The following is a 21,543-nucleotide window of genomic DNA, read 5'->3' on the forward strand; positions in this document are numbered from 1 at the left end:
CCCTTATAGTCACTCTCTGCTTCTCTATATTGGGCCACTGGGTGCACTTCCAAGATGGTAGCTTTTCTTGGTTATTCAGAATCCCTTACAGGTAAGAACTGAGGTTTTAACAGGAAGATCTTTCCTTTTCTTCACTGAGCTTTCTCCTCCTAAAACGCTATAACTACTGACTAATAGGAGAAGAGAAGCTCCTTTGTAGGTCATTTATTCTTTCAGAATTTCTCTTTGTTTCTAGGCATCAGCCTTCTTCTATCCCAGGTAGACTGCTATGTTTCTTTCTCTTTTCCCCGACCTTCTTTCCTTCCCCTCGCCCCCTCCCCACCCTTTGTTTTAGAGACAGGGTCTCACTCTGTCACCCAGGCTGGAGTGCAGTGGCGTGATCATGATTCACTGCAGCCTTGAACTCCTGGGCTCAAGCGTTGCCTCAGCCTCCTGAGTAGCTGGGACCACAGACGGTGCCACAATGCCTGGCTACTTTAAAACAAATTTTGTAGAGATAGAGTCTCACTATGTTGTGCAGGCTTGTCCTGTCTCCAGCTCCCAAAGTGCTCCGGGATTACAGGCATGAGCCACGACGCCCAGCCCTGTTCTTTCTTTTAAAACTTTATGGAAAATTTTAAGCATGCAAAGAAAGATAGACTGGTATAATGAATTCCCATGTACCCATCCACAATCACCAACATGTGAAACTGCAGTTTTTTAATGCTTCTGATTTGGGAACATTGGGAACTTGTTTTCAAGTTACATTAGAAATCATGCAGTAGGGAATGCATGGCTCTTTTTATCTTGTCAGGTGTGTGTAAGGGACTCTTTCCCTTTGAGGTGGTTTATTATCTAGGTGAGGATGTACACAATATGAAAACTATCTGTCTCCAGTGATTTCCATGGGTTACCACAGGCATCTCAAATATTCTCTTACTTTGTATTTTTTGTTTGTTTTTTTTTGAGACAGTCTGGCTCTGTTGCTCAGGCTGGAATACAGTGGTATGATCATGGCTCACTATAGCCTCTAACTCCTTGGCTCAAGCGATCCTCCCACCTCAGCCTCCCCAGAAGCTGGGACTACAGGCACATGCCACCATGCCTGGCTAATTTTTGTGTTTTATGTAGAGATGGGGCCTTGCCATGTTGCCCAGGCTGGTCTCAAACTCCTGGGCTTAAGCTATCCTGCCTCTGCTTCCCAAAGTGCTGGGATTACAGGCATGAGCCTGTAACACATTGTGTTTTATGTGTAGTCCTTAAGTGCAGCCTGTAGCTTTCACTGTGTTTTGTTTACACTCTCTAGATGATTTGGGCCATATTTCATCTTTCGTGTAGGTCTGTACTTCTTGAATGTAATCACCTAAGTTTCTTTTCTTTCTGTACACACACATACACTCACATGCATATATATGTGTGTATGTGTGTGTATACATATACATACCTAGAATGCTCTTTCTGTATTGACTATGCCAAGTGAATAAAAGCAAACTAGCATCATGTGGTTAAGAGGCACCTGATAAAATTCTGGCATCACCACTCACTAGTCGGTGTGGCTTTTTAAAGGTTGCTAAAACTCTCTGAGATTCAGTATTGTCATCTGCAAATTGAATAACACCTACCTTCAAGATGATTGTTAGGATTAAAAATAATGCAAGTAGAGTGCTTATCATATTGCCTGATGCACAGCACTAACGCAATAAATGATAGCTATGATGATTATGACAGATGCAGCACTGCTGTGAAAAAGATGGCAAAGAGTATTATCCCCAGGTCGGCTGACTAAACAGGCTCCGGAGAGACTAAAGCACTGACGAGAGTCACATAAACAGCCAGTGACAGATCTGTAACCAAACTCATAAATGCCACTTCCTAGACTCAGAGTCTCCTGTAAACATACCAAAATCTAATTTCTGCTTATATCTTTATGGGTAAATTCTATTTTCTAACAGAAATAGGACATTCTCAGCAGCTAATTTAGAGGGGATTTACTAAATTTGTGATTCCAGGCATATAGTTTCAGGCTTTGTGCCTGAAACCATATCCTTACATTTATAATCATACTTGAGGTGAGCCTATCAGACCAGTAGAACCAAAACATCAGTTGTGGTATATTTACTGAGTTTCTTTGTAGACAGGTTGGTTCTCAGGATCATAGACAATTAGTGGACAGTTTGTAAACAGATTCAGGGAAGTGCTTCAGTAATTCACACAGAGAAAGGAATGTTAGGAGCCCTTCCTTCCTCCTTCTGTCTTTCTGTCCCTCTCCCTTCTCACTCTCACACATATTCCTTCTTTTTTTTTTTTTTTGAGGCAGAGTCTTTCTCTGTTGCCCAGGCTGGAATGCAATGGCGTGATCTCGGCTCACTGCAACCTCAACTTCCTGGGAGCTGGGATTACAGGCGCCCACCACTATGCCCAGCTAATTTTGCATTTTTAGCAGAGACAGGGTTTCATCATGTTGATCAGACTGGTCTCAAATTCCTGACCTTATGATCCACCTACCTCAGCCTCCCAAAGTGCTGAGATTACAGGTATGAGTCACCACACCTGGCCTCCTCTTGATGTTATACCCTGTAGATTCTGGAGAGCTATATACACCTCTGTATTTTCTCCCCAAAGTGGAGAAATGGTCTTTCTCAGCTGTTTTCCCCCATATTTTACTGACTGATAAAAATATGTCATAGTGGCCGGGCACGGTGGCTCATGCCTATAATCCCAGCACTTTGGGAGGCTGAGGCGGGCGGATCACGAGGTTAAGAGATCAAGACCATCCTGGCCAACATGGTGAAACCCCGTCTCTACTAAAAATACAAAAGTTAACTGGGCATGGTGGCGTATGCCTGTAGTCCCAGCTACTGGGGAGACTGAGGCAGGAGAATTGCTTGAACCCGGGAGGTGGAGGTTGCACTGAGCCAAGATCGCACCACTGTACTCCAGCCTGGCGACAGAGCAAGACTGTCTCAAAAAAAAAAAAAAAAAAAAAAAAAAAACTCATAGTTACAGCTATCATCTGCAGCTATTTAAAGAATATAAGTTCTGCCTAAAAGGTAAAGGCAACTTCAAACAAAAACAGTGAAAACTGTATAGAAGAAGCTTCCCTTGCTGTTCTAATCAGTTAGGTGACAAGAGCACTATTTGAAGGGGTTCTGGAAGGATGTACCTGTAACCATGGCCAGCTGATAGGGCATCCCTTCTCACTGTGGATCACAATGTTACATTCTCCTTTTAGCAGATATCACCATAAGAAAGTTAGAGCAAATGATGATGAATTACCTAGGAAAGAGTAAAAAGCAGAGGCCACTGGAAACCCTTTCCTTCTTTAAAAAGAAACAATAAAAGCTTCTCTCTCTTACCCATTTTCAAAACCCTATTCCTTCATTAAGCACAGGGCATGTTTGTGTCTCTACACTATTCCTGGTGCTTTACACACAGCAGGCACTCAATAAATAATTATTTTTGATGCTGAATGTATAAATTGATATTAGTTGAGAATCCAGTATGTGGCCTAACTTTGTTAGGTGTGATGTGGGCTGCTGAAGAGGTGTAAGTCAAAAATCCTGGCTTTTATCAAGCTTGTACTCTAAATGGGGCCATAGCAATTTTGAGATGTGTTTGGCTATTACTTCCTTGAATGTTTTGGCTAACCTATTCTATTTCACTCCTTTTGGTATGCTGATTGTACTTATGTTAAATCTTTTGATAATGGTCCACAGGTTCCTGAAGCTCTGTCAATTTTTTTCCATTTTTTTCTCTCTGATCTTTGAATTAGATAATTTATCTGTCTTTTAATCAATCTTCAAGTTCATTGACACTTTCTTCTGTATCTTCATTCTGCTATTAAGCCATTAGGTAATTTTTTTTGGGAGAGGGCCAGAGTCTTGCTTTGTTGTGCAGGCTGGAGTGCAGTGGCACAATCATAGCTCATTATAGCCTCAAGCTCCTGGGCTTAAGCAATTCTACTGCCTCAGCCTCCTGAGTAGGACTGCAAGAACTACAGGTGCCACTATGCCTGGCTAATTTTTCAAAATTTGTTGTGGAGGCTAGGTCTCACTATGTCACCCAGACTGGTCTCAAACTCCTGGCCTCAAGCGATCCTCCTGCCCCAGCCTCTTAAAATGGCAGGATTATAGGCATGAGCTATCATGCCTGGCCCCCTATCTAGTAATTTTAAAATTTTAGACATGTGTTTTTCAGTTCTATAATTTCTATTTAGTTCTTTTTTATGTTTTCTATTTACCTGCTGACAATTCCTATTTTTCCATTTATTAATGAGCATATTTTCCAAGCATATTTTCCTTTATGTCCTGGAGCTTAGTGGTAATAATTGCTTTATAACCCTGTCTACTAATTCCAATGTATGAATCATTTCAGGGTTGATTTTTATTGATTTTATTTTTTTTCTTGATATGAGTAGTCTTCTTGTTTCTTTGAATATTGAGTAATTTTTGAATTGTATCTTGAACACTGTGAATATGTTGTAGAGATTCTGAGTTCTGCTATGTTTCTCTGAAGAGTATTTTTCTTTTTTTTTTTTTAATGGTAGGCAGTTGACTTGGCTGAATTCGAAAGCTAAACTTTGTCTTCCCTGCAGTGAATGACAGCTCACATTTCTGCTCAGATCTTTTAGTCTTGGCTGGGCTGCTTCAAGTCTGACTCACACACATGTGGTTCCAACATTAGCCGGACATTTGGTCAGAATTTATACACACAATTTGGGGCTCCTCCTTTCTAGCTCTCTCCCTTTCAGGATTTCCTCCTCCCACTGCTTTCCAGCAGCTATATTTCCCTCAAACTCCATCCTTTGGTTGAAGCTAGTAAGACTTTGGTTTTCTTTCTGACTTTTAGCTACCCTGCATAGTGCCATTTGGGGGCTTTCCCTCAGGATAAAATCCACAAAAAATGGGATGCTCCCTTAGTGCCTTTCCCCTCTTTCAAATTTCCACTCCCCTCCAGCATCTGCCTGCTTTTGGTTGCTCTTTTGTGGCTTTAGAAAGATGGTTTTTATTTTCTGTCCAGAGCTCACTGTTGTGATCTGTGAGAAGATTGGTCTGATAGAAGCTGTTAATACATGGCCATGACTGGGAGCAGAACCTAGACAGTCGTCTTAGTCCTTGGGCTGCTGTACCAAAACACCATAGACTAGGTGGCTTGTAAATAACAAACATTGATTTTTTTCAGTTCTGGAGGTTGGGAAGTCTAACGTCAACAGACCCTTATTAGTATATTTACTGAGCTGAGGAACAAAAGCCATCCAGTTTGCCTCTATGAGGTTTGGTTTGTGTGAGACTCCCCAAATTAGTCATTTTCCTAACCTGCTAGGAAATTCTTTATTATCTGTAAAGCTGATATTCCATAAGCCGTAGAATAGGTTCCAGGACAGTTTTCTGGGAATGGTATACTGGAACTGGTGCATACTGGCTTGCAAGAACTGATTGTTAAATTTGTAGGAATTTTGTAAGCTACTTGTTAAACATGGCCATTATTAGAAACTAAACATTATGATTTACAGTTAAATAAATTATGTTTAAAACAATGGCAATAAATACTCAAAACTTATCTCTTACTAATTGCATGACATTTTCTTTTTATTGATGCTCTTGAGTTTTTCTGCATCTATTAAATAAATTCATTTATTTGCTTTATTTTTTTGAGACAGAGTCTTGCTCTGTCACCCAGGCTGGAGTGCAGTGGCATGATCTTGGCTCACTACAACCTCTGCCTCCCAGGTTCAAGCAATTCTCCTGCCTCAGCCTCCCAACTAGCTGGGGAGTGCAGGTGTCCGCCACCCTGCCCAGCTAATTTTTGTATTTTTTGGTGGAGACAGAGTTTCACCATGTTGCCCAGGCTGGTGTTGAACTCCTGACCTCAAGTGATCTACCCACTTCGACCTCCTAGAGTGCTGGGATTACAGGCACTAATCCCTGCACCTGGCCCATTTATTTACTTCATTTTTATTTTTGTAGAGACAAGATCTCACTATATTGCCTAGAGACTGGTCTTGAACTCCTGGCCTCAAACAATCCTCCCATCTTGGCCTCTCAGAGTGCTGGGACTAGGGGTGTGAGCCACTGTGCTTGGCCTATCTGCCTATCTGCATCTATTGCATCTGTTCATTTATTTATTTTATGATTCTTCATCATTCAACTTGAATATTGCATCTTTATGGAGGAAATACTTTATAATGGTGTGCTATTTCATATGTCTTCTCAACTCCACATTCAATGATGTCATGTTAAATCTGGCCATGACAGGAATATTTATACCACATAAATTGGCAAATGCTATAACTCAGTGCTTGTTTTTCCTTTGCAGAGCTGGTTGTTCAACACTTACCAACACATTACTGTGTGTAGTCATTTCCCACTGCCGAACTGTAAAGCATAGTCCTTGTTCCTCAAAAATGGCTTATCATGTCTAATTGAGATTTGGGTCTTGGTTATTGTTGAAAATTTGATTTATTCAGTTTAATCTTACAGGAAAGAGGATGGATTTTTACTGAGCCTAAGCAAATAACTACATGATCATAAAGGTAAAGGAACTGAATAAAAGCACTTTGAATAATACTTAACCATTGTTGCCATGGTTTTGGGTAGTTTACAGATAAAATCTATTAATATATTTTACAGAATCATTATTTTTTTGAAGTGTTTTCTTTGAATTTTCTAGTTTAACATATATACATATATACTTAAAGAATGTTTCATTTCTGTTTGTACATGTATGTCCTGTTAAATAGATGGTTAGAGATAAAGAAGAAAGAAAAGCGTTTTCCTCAAATACTTACTAAAAATAGAAAACTAACTGCAATTAAATCAGTTTATTTAATCCCAGGAAATTAACTTTTATTTTGCTGATCTTGGGGTAGGCAGTCTGCTTTCTTGAAGTCATCTCTTTCTGTGCTAGGCATCCTGAAAGTCCTGAGTCGCCAGTACAGAGTCACAGGTGTCTGTGATAATGACATCAGTTCCTTCTCAAAAGCCTGTGCTCTGAGTCTTTTTGCTGTAATATCCATAGCTGAGTACCTGCTACAGTTTTTATTGTCTTTTTTTGACATTGCTTCAAAAAGTTCCCGTTTTATTTCTGAGTTTGTAACAGAGGCCTTTAGGCAAGTTTGAGAGAAAAGCAGGCACCATCTGTTGATGGTAAGACTAAATGAATGACTTTGGCTGTTTTATTATAATCACCAACAATATCAGAATGAAAGACAGTGAGCCATCTAATTCATTTATAAGGATTTAGTCAACATTTCCCTGGAGAATGAGGGCATTGACCCCAGGGCCTTTAATCATCCCTTGAAATCTTGTTTTGTCACCAGTTGACAAAGGTATTTTAAGCCTGGAAACAAAATTTTCCTTCTTTTTATTTTATTTTATTTTAAAGAAATCTAGTTGTTGGAAGTTATTTGGCTAGTCTTTGTATATAAACTTAATATGGTGGGTAATGAAGAGATTGTAGGATTTGTGTAATAGACATGTAGAAATTTTTTTTTTAAATAAAGAAAGAGAAAGGGGGAGAGAGAACAGGAGTCTTGCTCTATTGCCCAGGCTGGAATGCAATCTAAAAATAGGTATTAAAAACCTCTTTTATGCCGATAATTGTGCTTAACAGCAGAGACAAGAAGGAATAAGGGAAGAAAATAACAAACAAACAGCCAACCAATATTTCATTTAAGTCTGTGAAATGCTATGCAAATGCTGAAGAGTGATTTACTTCCAATTATGTGGTCACTTTCAAAATAGGTGTAATGTGATACTGAGAAAAATGTATGTTCTGTGGACCTGGGGTGAAGAATTCTATAAATATTCACTGAGTTTACTTGTTCCAGGTCTGAGTTCAAATCATAGATGTCCCTGTTAATTTTCTATCTCGTTGATCCGTTGAATATTAACAATGTGGTGTCAGAGTCTCCTGCTATTATTGTGCAGGAGTCCAAGTCTCTTTATAAGTCATTAAGAACTTGTCTTATGTATCTGGGTGTTCCTATATTGGGTGCATATATATTTATGATCATTGACTCCTGTTGTTGCATTGATCCTTTTACCATTAGGTAATGTCCTTCTTTGTTTCTTTTAGTCTTTGTTACTATTAAAGTCTATTTTGTCAGAGACGAAAGTTACAACTCCTGTTTTTTTTTTGCTCTCCATTTAATTGGTAAGTCTTCCACCAACCCTTTGTTTTGAGTCTTTGTGTATCCTTGCTTATGAGATGAATCTGGATACAGCGTACCAATGGATTTTGACTTTTTATTCAATTTGCCTGTCCGTGTCTTTGATTGGGGCATTTAATCCATTTAAATTTAGGATTAATATTGATATTTGTGAGTTTAATATTGTCATTTAATGCTAGCTGGCTATTTTGCCCATTAGTTGATATAAATTCTTCATTATGGAGATACTCTTTACCTTTTGGTAAAGTTTTTGGGATGACTGATATTGGTTGTTCCTTTCTGTGTATAGTGCTTCTTTCAGAAGCTCTTGTAAAGCAGACCTGGTGGTGATGAAATCTCTGAGTGCTTGCTTGTTCATGAAAAATTTTATTTTTCCTTCATTTATGAAGCTTAGTTTGGCTGGATATGAAATTCTGGGTTGAACATTCTTTTCTTTGAGGATATTGAATATTGACCCCCACTCTCTTCTAGTTTGTAGGGTTTCTGCTGAGAGATCTGCTGTGAGTCTGATAGGCTTCCCTTTGTGGGTAACCTGACCTTTCTCTCCAGCTGCCCTTAGAATTTTCTCCTTTATTTCAACCCTGGTGAATCTAAGGATTATGTGTCTTGGGGTTGCTCTACTTGAAGAATATCTTTGTGGTGTTCTCTGTATTACCTGGAGTTGAGTATTGTCCTGCCTTGCTAGGTTAGGAAAGTTTTCCTGAATAATATCCTGAAGAATATTTTCCAGCTTGGATTCATTCTCTTCATGACATTCAGGTACACCTATCAAATGTAAATTAGGTTTCACATAGTCCCATATTTCTTGGAGACTTTGCTCATTCCTTTTTACTCTTTCTTCTCTAAACTTGTCTTCTCATTTCATTTCATTAAGTTGGTCTTCGACCTCTGATATCCTTTCTTCTGCTTGATCAATTCGACTGTTAAAACCTGTGCATACTTCACGGAGTTCTCGTATTGTATTCTTCAGTTTCATTAATTCACTTATATTCCTCTCTAAATTGTCTATGCTCGTTAGGATTTCGTCAAACCTTTTTTCTAGGTTCTTAGTTTCTTTACATTGGGCTAGAACATGTTCTTTTAACTCACAGAAGTTTCTTATTATCCACCTTCTGAAGCCTAATTCTGTTAATGGAACACACTCATTCTCCATGAGGCCTTGTTCCCTTGTTGATGAGGAACTGTGATTCCCCTGTAGAGGGAGAGGCACTCTGATCTTGAGTATTCTCAGCTCTCCTACACTGGTTTCTTCCCATCATTGTAAATCCATCCACCTGTTGTCTTTGTAATTACCGACCTTCAAATTAGGTCTCTGAGTGGACTCCAACTTGTTGATTCCCAGCGCCGGAATCTGAGCAACCACTGCGCCGGCTAAAACAGCAGCGTTAAGATTGATGGTGCTTTTCTGCCTGGGAATCTCCGGTCTGGCTTCCTTCTTGAGTCCCTTTTTCAATCAGCTGAATAGGCGACTCTGCCTTCCCAGAGCTCCAAATGTCGTCCAAAAGGGGACCCAGTCCCGTTTACTCTGCACCAAGAACTGCTGCGCCGGCCACAAGAGTTGTGCTGGTGACCCGTGGGGCTCCTCCACTGGGAATCTCCTGGTCCGTGAGCAACAAATATTCATCTGAAAGTGTGGCGTCCTCTCATTCTCTGCGCTTTCACTGGGAGCCACAATCCTGAGCTGCTAGTAATCGGCCATCTTGGATCTCTCTCCAGAAATTTTTAATTTGCAGAACATAAAGGAAGTTTGCAAGTCATTTTCTGGCTTTTAAAGTTGTCAGGGAAACCTACCTGGTGCTCTGAACATGTGTGTGTGTGTGCTTATGTGTTTATATGTGTGTTTATGTACATATTCTAGGAGTGGGATAGGGAGAACTAGTGTGCTTCTTTAAATGTAGTTTCAGTCTAACCCGAGGGCTCAAGGAAGGTGGGTGATTGCTATTAGCAAAAATAATGAAAAGTAAACACCTGGGAGTGGCAGAGAGGGGAACAGATGGTTTCCAGTACAGAACAAAGCACAAAGTTGAGACATCCCAATGCATTGCAAGGTTTATCAAAGTTTCAGTTATAGTAAAAAATATTGGAATTTGGGGATGCTTTGCTTTTACCATATCTTGTAGATAATTCAGGTCACGCTTGTTCATTGGTACTCCAGTGTGCTTTTAGGAGCCCAGAACAAAGGCAGGAATCAAGCTGTTCGTGTAGGTTGGAGGTAAGGAGAATGGCAGGGGGAGAGTGCAATTCCCGTCTCCTCTCGTGCACCTGGAGGAGACTCAATAATTTCCTCTTGAGTCTGGGAAGGACAGACCAGAGTCCCTTCATTAACACCACTTTGTGCTTATCACTGCCACAGAACCAATTGAGTATGTAAATTTGCTGCAGTACTGCAGCATTTTAACAGACAGTAAACTTGAAGGTATTGATCTGATGAGAAAGGACAATGTAAGATCAGATGTGATTCTTCAAATTAACTGCAAAATCAGTAATAATGTCTTTCAGTCTTTTAGCCTTAAAAGCCACACAGGGTCGATTTTTAAATAAGTCTTATCACAGATGTCAGGTCAAAAGCTGTAATATAATTTCTGAATATTTTATCAGCAGTGTTGATATTTCACATTCTTTATTGATAAATTTGACTTAAGGGACCTTGAAACATTATATCTCATATCATTTTCCTATAGGATTTCAGAAATCACAGAGCCTTTCAATGTGCTATCTAGTCCAAGGGAATAGAATTAACTAATTCTGCTCTCATCTTTCTCAGCATGCCAGGTCCTCTCGTTTTATCCCTGTGTCCTTCTAATGCTCTCAAGCTAGTATGCCCAGAGAATGTATGTCAGGCCACATACTTGGATTCCCCTTCAGCCTACATCTTGGAAGCAGGAAGAGGAAGATGATAGAGGAGACCGGAAGTAGTAACTGACTTATCAAGGCTGCTGCCCAACAGTCCTGATTTTTGAATTCACATTCCTGCCAAACCTTTGCTTGTGGCTAAAGCCCTGTGATAACTAGCTTGATGGTACTAAATACTGGTTTCTGTAGTTGAACTCCTTTAGTTCTTTTGGGATTTTTTTTTTTAGCTTAAAGCCACTTTATCAGCCACTTTATCTTAAAGACCACTTCAGGATTCTGCCCTAATCAAAACTGAATTCCAGCTTCCACAACTCCAGTAACAGGTGGCCCAGGTCAGGTCCTGGTAAAGAGAGTATTTTTGAGCCCTGAGGTGCCCACCAGATTGATTCTGAACTGGACTCATGCCCAATAGCCTCTGTATCTTTGCCTCACAAAATCAGATTATTACACTAAACTCAGATTTGGAGGGATGTTTTGAAAGTGGCTTGATTTCTTCTGCCCTCTCTGACTACCTCCACTTTTCCCTAGTCAGGCGCTGCACCTGAGCCCCCCAAACTGCTCCTTACCTGCATCTGGAGTACAGGACAAACACACACACATGTACACACACACACATGCACACCTGCACACACAAACACCCTCTACCAGTTCATGCCTTAGAGGCCTGTTAGACCTGCCCCATGGTGACAGTAGTTCCTGTGGTGGGCAAGGGAGACCTTCCTGAAATCTCTACCTGAGACTCATCAATTTTTTAGCTGATCAAGGAGTCTCCTCAAGTAAGGACTTGAGACTACCTCACACAATGAGCCCAGTCCTCATCCCAACCCCCTTCTCTCCCATGCCAAGGTATTGTCCTTCCTATGGCAGAAGGAGAGGGTCCCAGGACATGCCTTGTACATGCCTTGAGTTTTGTCACTCCATTCTGATTTTTACGATGAAGATCAATGTGAAGGTCCTGTGTCCTTAACTACTTAAAAATTGGACATGTTTCCTTCTCCTTGAGAAGAAAAGGAATTCATTTGTTCATCACATATTCATTGCCCTGCTAGGTGTCAGGCTAGGTGCTGGGGATACAAAGCTGAGCCAAAATAGTCTCTACCTTAATGGAGTGTTAGTGTAGCTGGTGTCAATAAGAATGAAGTAATCACTCTATAGATGCAGTCTTACAGCAGTGGTATCACAAAGACGCTGATGCAGCTGTGAGGCCTTGAAGGAGAGGCTTTTACTGCTCCAAGTGGTCCTCACTGAGATCCCAGGAGGAATGTGCATTCGCCAGGGGAAGAGCATTTGCTATTGGTGAGGAGTGGCTCGAGGAGGGGATCAGGGGAGCAGTAGTCCATGTGCAAACTCTCTGGGCAAGAGGAGCAGGCTGGGTGTGGGCACCGTGGCTCACTCCTGTAATCTAATCCCATTATTTTGGGAGACCGAGGCAGGAGGAAACCTTGAGGCCAGGAGTTTGAGACCAGCCTGGGCAATACAGTGAGACCCCATCTCTACAAAACAGCAACAATGAAAAAGACATCTATGAGAAATCCATGGGCAGAGAGAACGTAATAAGCAGTAAGATGTGTTCTTTTCATGTGGAGTGGAACATAATCTGGGAAGTGAAAAATTATTCAGGATCTCATGTAGTGGCAGAGACTCAGCCCCTTGTCCTCCCAGCTGCACAAGTTTGTTGTCTCTGAGCCTCTCTGCCAGCCCAGCAGTTACTGAACAATACCTATCCTTCTCAATACCCCAGAACTCCTGCTTCCTCAGGGCTGCTGCTTACTGCCTCCTTTCTTGTGTCTATTGGCTTCTACCAACCACCCTCCACTTGAGAAGGAGGGTCTGATTGATCCATTCCTGACTAAGGAGACTGTGGGGAGAACTTCCATGCCTGAGCACTTTCTCCACTGCTGGTTGTTCTGTGGGAAGATGCTCAACCCCAGTCATTCAGCTCTGGCCCAGCTGCCTAGTGTTGCTGATGATACCCCTCCTGCTACCACCATCACTGCTGCTGCTACTGGGGCCTCCATGTTAGCCTAATACTAGGAGAGCAAGAAACCGAAGCCGTCATCCTGATTTTCTCTTCCAGATGGTGTAGCAGTATAAGCACAGGCCAAGCAAGGCTGGCCTTGAGATGAGGCCACATGGGGCCTGAATCAGGGTGGTTTCAGCATGCCCAGGAAGGTGCTGCTGCTTCACAGACAGGTAATGACTTATACTTAAGAAATTGTTTACAGTGAACATGATGGGTCCCTTCCCTCAAAGAGCGCTCCATGCAGTTGTGGAAACAGACTCAGTGTGACAGGTGCAGTAGTACAGGTGGTATAGGATATAGTGGTGGGAATACAGCAAATCCTTATTGAAAACAGACATATTATAAATACCTTGTAATAAATGCAATACCATAGCCGATACCCATTTCTTTTAGACTTTCCTGTGTGTCAGATATATAAAAAAACTCTAGGAGTTAATTGAAAACAAGATGGCTGATCACTAGCAGCTCGGGCACGTAGCTCCCAGTGAAAGCGCAGAGAACGAGAGGACGCCACACTTTCAGACGAATATTTGTAGCTCATGGACCAGGAGATTCCCAGCGGAGGAGCTCCACGGGTTGCCAGAGCGACTCTTGTGGCCAGCGCGGCGGTTTTGCTGGCGCCTTAAAGCGGCAGTTCTTGGTGCAGAGTCCAGAGATTCCTGGGCAGAAAGGCACCATCAACCTTAACACTGCTGTCTTGGCCGGCGCAGTGGATTGCTCAGATTTCGGTGCTGGGAATCAAAAAGTTGGACGTCCTCTCAGAGACCTAGTTAGAAAGTCGGTAATTACAAAGACGACAGATGGATAAATATATAATCAAGAGAGGAAAGCAGCCTAAAAAGGCAGAGAATACTCAAAATCAGAATGCCTCTCCCTCTACAGGGGATCGCAATTCCTCATCAGTAACGGAACAAGGCTTAATGGAGAACGAGTGTGTTCCAATAACAGAAGCAGGTTTCAAAATGTGGGTGATGAGAAACTTCTGTGAATTAAAAGAACTTGTTCTAACCCAATGCAAAGAAACTAAGAACCTTAAAAAAAGGTTTGACGAAAATGCTAACGAGAATGGACAATTTAGAGAGGAATATAAGTGAATTGATGGAGCTGAAAAGCACAACACAAGAACTTCGCGAAGCATGCACAAGCTTAAACAGTCGAATTGATCAAGCAGAAGAAAGGATATCAGAAGTCAAGGATCAGCTCAGTGAAATGAAACAAGAAAACAAGATTGGAGACAAAAGGATAAAAAGGAATGAGCAAAGTCTCCAGGATATAAAGACCTAATCTACGTTTGATAGGTGTACCTGAATGTGATGAAGAGAATGAATCCAAGTTGGAAAATACTCTTCAGGATATCATTCAGGAAAACTTTCCCAACCCAGCAAGGCAAGGTAATATTCAACTCCAGGTAATACAGAGAACACCACAAAGATATTCTTCAAGAAGACCAACCCCAAGGCACATAATTGCCAGATTTATTAGGGTTGAAATGAAGGAGAAAATACTAAGGGCAGCCAGAGAGAAAGGTCAGGTTACCCACAAAGGGAAATCTATCAGACTCACAGCAGATCTCTCAGCAGAAACCCTACAAGCCAGAAGAGAGTGGGGACCAATATTTAACATTCTTAAAGAAAAGAACTTTCAACCCAGAATTTCCTATCCAGCCAAACTAAGCTTTATGAGCGAAGGAAAAATTAAATCTTTTGCGAACAAACAAGTACTTAGAGACTTCACCACCACCAGGCCTGCTTTACAAGAGCTACTGAAAGAAGCACTATACATATAAAGGAACAACCAATATCAGCCTTTCCAAAAATATATCAAAAAGCAAAGAACATTAATACAATGAAAAATTTACATCAACTAATGGGCAAAACAGCCAGCTAGCATCAAACGCCAGTATTAAACTTATATATATTTCAATTGGATAAAAAGCCAAAACCCATCGGTATGCTGCATCCAGACCCATCTTACATGCAACAATACACAAAGACTCAAAGAGAAGGAGGAAGATTTACCAACCAGAGAGTAAAAATAAACAAATAAACAAAAAGCAGGAGATGCAATTCTCGCCTCTGATAAAGTAGACTTCAAAGCAACAAAGATCAAAAGAGGCAAAGAAGGACATTACATAATGGTAAAAGGATCAATGTAACAAGAATAGCTAAAGATTCTATAGATCAACGAGATAGAAAATTAACAAGGATATTCAGGACTTGAACTCAGACCCGGAACAAGTAAACTTAATAAACATTTATAGAACTCTCCACTTCAAATACACAAAACATACATTACCACCTCACACCTATTCCAAAAGTGACTATATAATTGGAAGTAAATCACTCCTCAGTAATCGCATAGCATTTCATAGGTTTAAATGAAATATTGGTTGGCTGTTTGTTTGTTATCTTCTTCCCTTATTCCTTCCTGACTACATCATTAAGTATAATTATCAGTATACAAGAGGTTTTCAATACCCATTACTAAATTGCATTCTAGCCTGGGCAAGAAAGTAATACTCCCATTCTCTCTCCCTCTTTTTTTTCCTTTTTCCTCCTCCCCATTCTCTCTCTCTCTTTCTCTTCCTTTTTCCTCCTCCCCATTCTCTCTCTCTCTTTCTCTTTAAAAAAAAAAAAAGAAAAGAAAAGAAAACATATGTCCACACAAAAACTTGTACAGTAATATCCATAGCAATGTTATTCACAATAGCTGAGAGGTGAAAGCAACTTAAGTGTTCTTTGATGGATGAATGGATAAAGAAAACATGGTATATTCATACAATGGAATATTATTCAGCCATAAAAAGGAATGAAGCACTATTATATGCTACAACATGGATGACTCTTGAAAACATTCAGTGAAAGAAGCCAGTCACAAAAAAAACCTACATTTTGTGATTCCATTACTATGAAATGTTCAAATAGGCAAATCTACAGAGACAGAAAGTAGATTAGTGGTTGTTGGGGGTGGGGCATAGGGAGGAATTGGGAGTGACGCTAACAGGTACAAGATTTCTTTCTGGGGTGATGAAAATGTTCTAGAATTAGATAGTGGTGATGTTTGCACAACATAGTGAATATACTAAAAACCACTGAACTGTATACTTTAACAAATGATAGATTTTATGTTTACTTTAAAAAATGATACATTTTATGTTATGTGAATGATATGTTGATTTTTAAAGTCTTGGAATTAGTTGTACTGTGATGGAATATGATATTTTAAGTCAGAAGTTTACTTGTGGTATCATCTTCACTGTTCATCTCTAGAATCAGGAGAAGTGATGTTTCCTAGGTTGCTATGAAGATTAGATAAGATAATGCATATGCACACTTAGCTGCAAGAAGACATGGTTGGGAACCCTTTGTTGTTATATATGCATTTCTAAAGCAACTTTTTAAATGTGTTGCTGTTTGTTGGAGCCCTCCAAGAGGATCTTGGCACTGGGAGAAATCCCTAAACTAGAGTCATGGCTGAGGAACGCTGAACACTTCCCACACTGCTGGCTGTCCTGTGATCAGGTGCCCCTGACCATGACTGTGCTGTAAAGCCTGGATCTGGGCAAAACTGAGAAATAGTTGACACTTGTGTCTCTTTCCTGCCTCTCTTTTCTGGCCTGGTAGTCTTTTGGGTTATAATTTCAGCATTTCTTCCATCTGCTTCCTTCAAGTGGTTAGTATTTTCCAAAGTGAGCTCATCACATTAATCATATGAGTGTATGAGCAGCCCTTTTAAGCTGTATTTGTATCTAACAGGAAGACCAGAAAAGTTCAAAGGGAGGAAGAATCTTCAGGCACTGTGCAAAGGGAGGGTGGGGAGAGGGGGAAGTTATTCTGCGGCAGCAGTGCCTTCCTGGGCATCCTGAAACCACCCTGATTCAGGGCCCATCTGGCCTCCTCATCTCAAGGCCAGTCTTGCTTGGCCTGTGCTCACTGCTGCCACTGCAAGCCATCTAGAAGAGAAAATCAGGACAATGGCTTCAGTTTCTTGCTCTCTTAGGATTAGGCTAACATGGAGGCCTCAGCAGTCCCAGCAGAAGCAGAGTGATGGTGGTGGCAACAGGGGTGTCATTAGCAACACTAATGAATCACTGCTGGGCCGGGTTCTCTTCTCTGACTCAGCTTGAAACTTCTTTCGGTTAACAGGAAGCCAGTAACCAGTGAAGTCAAAAGCTTATATGCAACTCTCTGGATTGGAAACCACTGGGTGTTTTTTAAGCTTCTGTTTCTAAAATAAGAAGGGAGCCCAATGGACAGAAGCTTCCCTGTCTTCTTTGATGCAGATAAACTATGTTGGTGGAAGGTGACTGTGAGCTGGGGCCCTCGTTTCTTATAAAACCAAAAAACTGTACAGGAGTTAACAAAAACAGGAAGCTGGCAGTGAAAGCTATTGGAATTATGTAAATGAAACAGTCAGTTTGGAATGCAGGTGGGAGTGTGCCCGTGGGAAAGACGGGCATCAGAACTGGGGGCAGCCAGGTTACCATGCATTGCTTCAGCACCTGGGAATATGTGAGGGCCAAGAAACCTTCACTGCCCTGGCATCATCAGCCCAGTGCTGGAACAGTGCAGCAGCAAGGGCAGCAGAGAAAGGCCACAGGAGAAGGAATCGAGACACTTACATTGCTCCAGGAGAGATCTGCATTTTCTCGTGGATCTGAGGATGGGAGCTCTGGGAGCTCTGGAGCCTCTTCCTGTCCACAGGCACTGCAAGGCTTTAGCACACCAGTAGCTCCCCAGGGGGCTGGGAACCCATGCCAGGACTGGCTCCCCCTCCAGGAAGGGGTGCTGGGAGCTCCATGATTTAGATCAGTGATTTACAAACTTTGGTTACAGCTTATTGTTTTGGGGTTGTATCCTACTCCCCATCTTTTAAAAATGTTAGTTAAAAATTTAAATTAAAATGGCCTTTGTTTTAAAATTTAAAATTTCCTGTTGTTTGAAGCTTCTAAGACAACTGGGTAGCTTCTGTGGTATTGTAATACAGTATTAGATTTGGACTCTGCTGTATACACTAAGCTCTTAAGGGCAAAGGAAAGGCCCTTGGTACTGATAAGAAGATCGGTTGCCATGGGTCTCTCTGCTTGCTTACTCTTCCTACTCCAGGCCATGTGGACATCTGGAGATAGTTGATAAAATGTTCTTTTACCAGCCCAGACTCATGACTAATCAATCGGTGGTGGTGTTGTTTTGCTTCTAATCCCTCTCCCTTCCAGTCTATCATTCATCCTGCCTTCAGAGTTAATTTCCTAAAACAGATTTTATCATGCCACCTCCCTCCTCAACAGTTTTCAGTGGGATTTCCCACTGCCTACGTAAAGTCTAATGACTTAGAATGGGGCAAGGAAAGCCTTTCATGATTTAACCCTCTAATACCTTTCTAGTTTGAATATTTTTTACAACTCTCTATTTTGGGTCATTTTTTGAACATCAGGAAACTGAAAAGCATAACTCAAACTGGCTTATACAATACAAGGCCTTATTTGCTTCTGGAACAAAATAAGTCTAGAGTCCGTTGACTGGGCACTGTGGCTCATGCCTGTAATCCCAACATTTTGAGAGGCTGAGGCAGAAGGATTGCTTGAGGCCAGGAGTTCAAGACTAGTCTGGGCAGCATAGCAACATCCTATCTCTACAGAAAAAAAAAAAAAAAAAAAAAAAAGAAGAAGAAGAAATAAATCTAGTGTCAGAGTGGGCTTCTGGTAAGGCTCAACAATTCCCCAAGGATCTAATTACTTTATTTTTTTTTCTTTTTGAGACAGGGTCTTACCGTGTCTCCTAGGCTGGAGTGGAGTGGCACAATCATGGCTCACTGTGACCTTGACCTCCTGGGCTCAAGTGATTTTCCTACCTCACCCTCCCTAGTAGCTGGGACTACAGGCATGCACCATCACACCTGGCTAATTAAATTTTTTTCTTTCTTTTTGTAGAGATGGTGTCTTCCTATATTGCCCAGACTGGTCTTGAACTCCTGGGCTTAAGTGATCCTCCCACCTCAGCCTCCCAAAGTGCTGCGATTACAAACTGAGCCACTGCACCTGGCCACAATTTCTTTCTGATTCTAATGGTCCCAAAATGGTTGCCAGCAGCCCTTCATCTCACATCTGTAAAGAAAGAATGACTTAGCTGGGCATGGTGGCTCATGCCTGTAATCCCAGCACTTTGGGAGACCAAGGCAGGCGGATCACTTGAGCTCAGGAGTTGGAGACCAGCCTGGCCAACATGGTGAGACACCATCTTTACCAAAAATACAAAATCTTAGCCAGGATTGGTGGCATGCATCCATGGTCCCAGCCGCTTGGGAGGCCGAGGAGGGAGGATCACGTGAGCTCAGGGGGCAGAGGTTGCAGTGAGCCAAGATTGTGCCAGTGCACTCCAGCCTCCTGGGTGACAGAGTGAGACCCCATCTCAAAAAAGAAAAAAAAAAGAATGACTTTTCCCCAGCATTCCTGACTGATCTTTAATCTGAGTATACTGGTTTGGACATACATCTGCCCATGCACCAACCCCAGTTGCCAGTGGGCTGGGATGAGCTGAGTGGCTACCTGCTGCAAGGTTTCCCTTGACCTCAAGACTTTCCCCACAATGGGGTGGATGCCTAAGTGGACGGTGGGGCTGCTGGGATGGAAGAAGGAGGGCTGGAACCCTAGGAAGCAGCCGGCACTGTTCATTCCACACACCCCGCACTGTCACATCTCCATGCCTCACCTCCTGCCACTTCTTGCCATCTGCTTCCACTGATCGGAGCCTTGCTTATACTTCGAAGCCTTGCTCATGGGCCATCTCTACTGCTGTGCCTCTTCTGTTCTGGAAAGATTAATCTTTTTTTCATCTCTCTACTCTCTAAAGCATATCATGTTTCTATCTCATGTGCATTTACTAATTCTGCTTTGCTTTATGTCCACTTGTTTATGTATTTGACTCCTCTATTGAACAGAAAGACCCTTGAGGTAGGCGGGTTCATACTTTGTTCTTCGTAGGGATTGAAGAGTGTTGAATAAATGGTCACGAGCAATAACGATATCATTATTGAGAGCTGACTGGGTGAAGGGCACTTTGTTAAGAACTCTTCTCATAATTTTATTTAATCTCATTTAATCTTGACAACAGCACTATGAGGCAGATGGTATTATTATTGTATCTGGTTTACAGATGAGGGTCCTCGTGTTTAGAGTAATATAAGGAAATTGTTTAAGGTCACATGATCAGCAGACAGCAGCATAGACTTGAACCTATATATATATATGTATTTTTTTTAAACCCCAAAGTTCATGTTCTTAATCATGATGTTTTATATAGAAATTTGTTTGTAACCAGCTACTTTCCTGGAAGAGGGAAGTGATTCTCTGGAGAGGAGGTTGGAGGAAGGTAGGGTGGAGGGGCAGAGGACCTGGAGGCTTCATGAGTAACTGGAGGGATGTGCTGAAGAACCTGGGGAGGACAGGTGAGCAGAGGAGCCTGCCAAAAGGGGTCTTCCCTGAGGATACCACTTGTGAGCAGAACCCAGGAGTACTGCAGATATGGCACCCAGAGAGTGAAGCCCTTGTTTTCTTGGGGTCTTCAGAAATAGAGGGAATCAAGCTATTTATTGGCCCGAGGGAATGGAAATTAGAGGCCGAAACAAACATCTGCTGGGATAAAATAAGTGGTGTGAGATTGCAGCCAGAAATGATCTCTGCGAACGTAGCTGGTCAGCGGCAAGTATCTTGTGGTAGAGACTCCAAGTGGACAGCAAGGAGGAAAGAGGAGAAGGGCAGCCTTTGGAGCGGAAAGCCCAGCTCTCCTGAAAGGCACAGCCGTGGAGCAAGAGCTGAAAGCCTTTCATTTGGAGGCTGTCCTGTTTCTTCATCGCTAAACCCACTTCGCCTGCTTCCAGAGCCTCCTGGCTTGCATGAGCAGAAGGAACAGCCTTCCTCCTGGTCTAGGCACCCTTGCACCAGCCTAACCTGCAGCGTGTGGGGAGGGGGACTGCTATTCCACCTCTAGAATTAGGGAGGGCGGGGCGTGAGCCAGGGGAATGGAGTCCAGCAATTACTGAGCAACCCCCCTGCTTACATTCCCTGCATAAACAATCAGCTGAAAAGACTGTCCCCTTTTCATAGTTTTCACCACTGGGTGTTTTCAGAAGCAATTTAAACACTGGCAAACATAAAGGAAAGCTTTTATCCCTTCTCTAACCACTGAAAGGAAGCCGTGGATTTAAATACCATATGAATGGTGGGGAACAGAGCCCCGAGACATAAAAGGTGGAGGGAAGGGTGAGATGTTGAAAGCCTATGAGTTGACAGGGGGTAGAACACAGGCTAAGGTGATGGGATTGGAGCTTTGGAGGGTGAGGGAGGAGGAGGAGGGAAGAAACAGCTGGGTGCCAACCCCAGAAGGGCAGGAGAAAGGCAAACAGCTTCCCCCGGGAGGGAGGGAGAGAGGGAGAGAGGGAGAGAGGTGGGGGCAGGGGCAGAGGAAACCTGGGGGACTTCTGCAAGGATGAAGTCACCACCCTTTTGGGAGGAGGATGTGAA

General features: G+C 42.1%; 1 protein-coding gene across 6 annotated transcripts in view; it reads left to right on the forward strand.

The window, feature by feature from the left end:
• The window catches only part of CNIH3 (cornichon family AMPA receptor auxiliary protein 3), a 296,652-nt gene that overhangs the window by 43,458 nt on the left and 231,651 nt on the right, over window positions 1-21,543 (forward strand). The window contains exon 3 of one of the 6 annotated variants that reach the window (XM_021677321.2): window positions 13,080-13,195. The exons of the other annotated variants lie outside the window; for them this stretch is intronic. Within the exon in view, the coding sequence (XP_021532996.1) occupies window positions 13,163-13,195 (33 nt within the window). The 5' untranslated portion in view covers window positions 13,080-13,162. The remainder of the gene's footprint in view (window positions 1-13,079; window positions 13,196-21,543) is intronic. 6 annotated transcript variants of the gene reach the window in all.

This window comes from Aotus nancymaae, unplaced genomic scaffold (genome assembly GCF_030222135.1).
Source record: "Aotus nancymaae isolate 86718 unplaced genomic scaffold, 86718_ANA_hifiasm-v0.15.2.pri h1tg000032l_0, whole genome shotgun sequence".
Taxonomy (NCBI): domain Eukaryota; kingdom Metazoa; phylum Chordata; class Mammalia; order Primates; family Aotidae; genus Aotus; species Aotus nancymaae.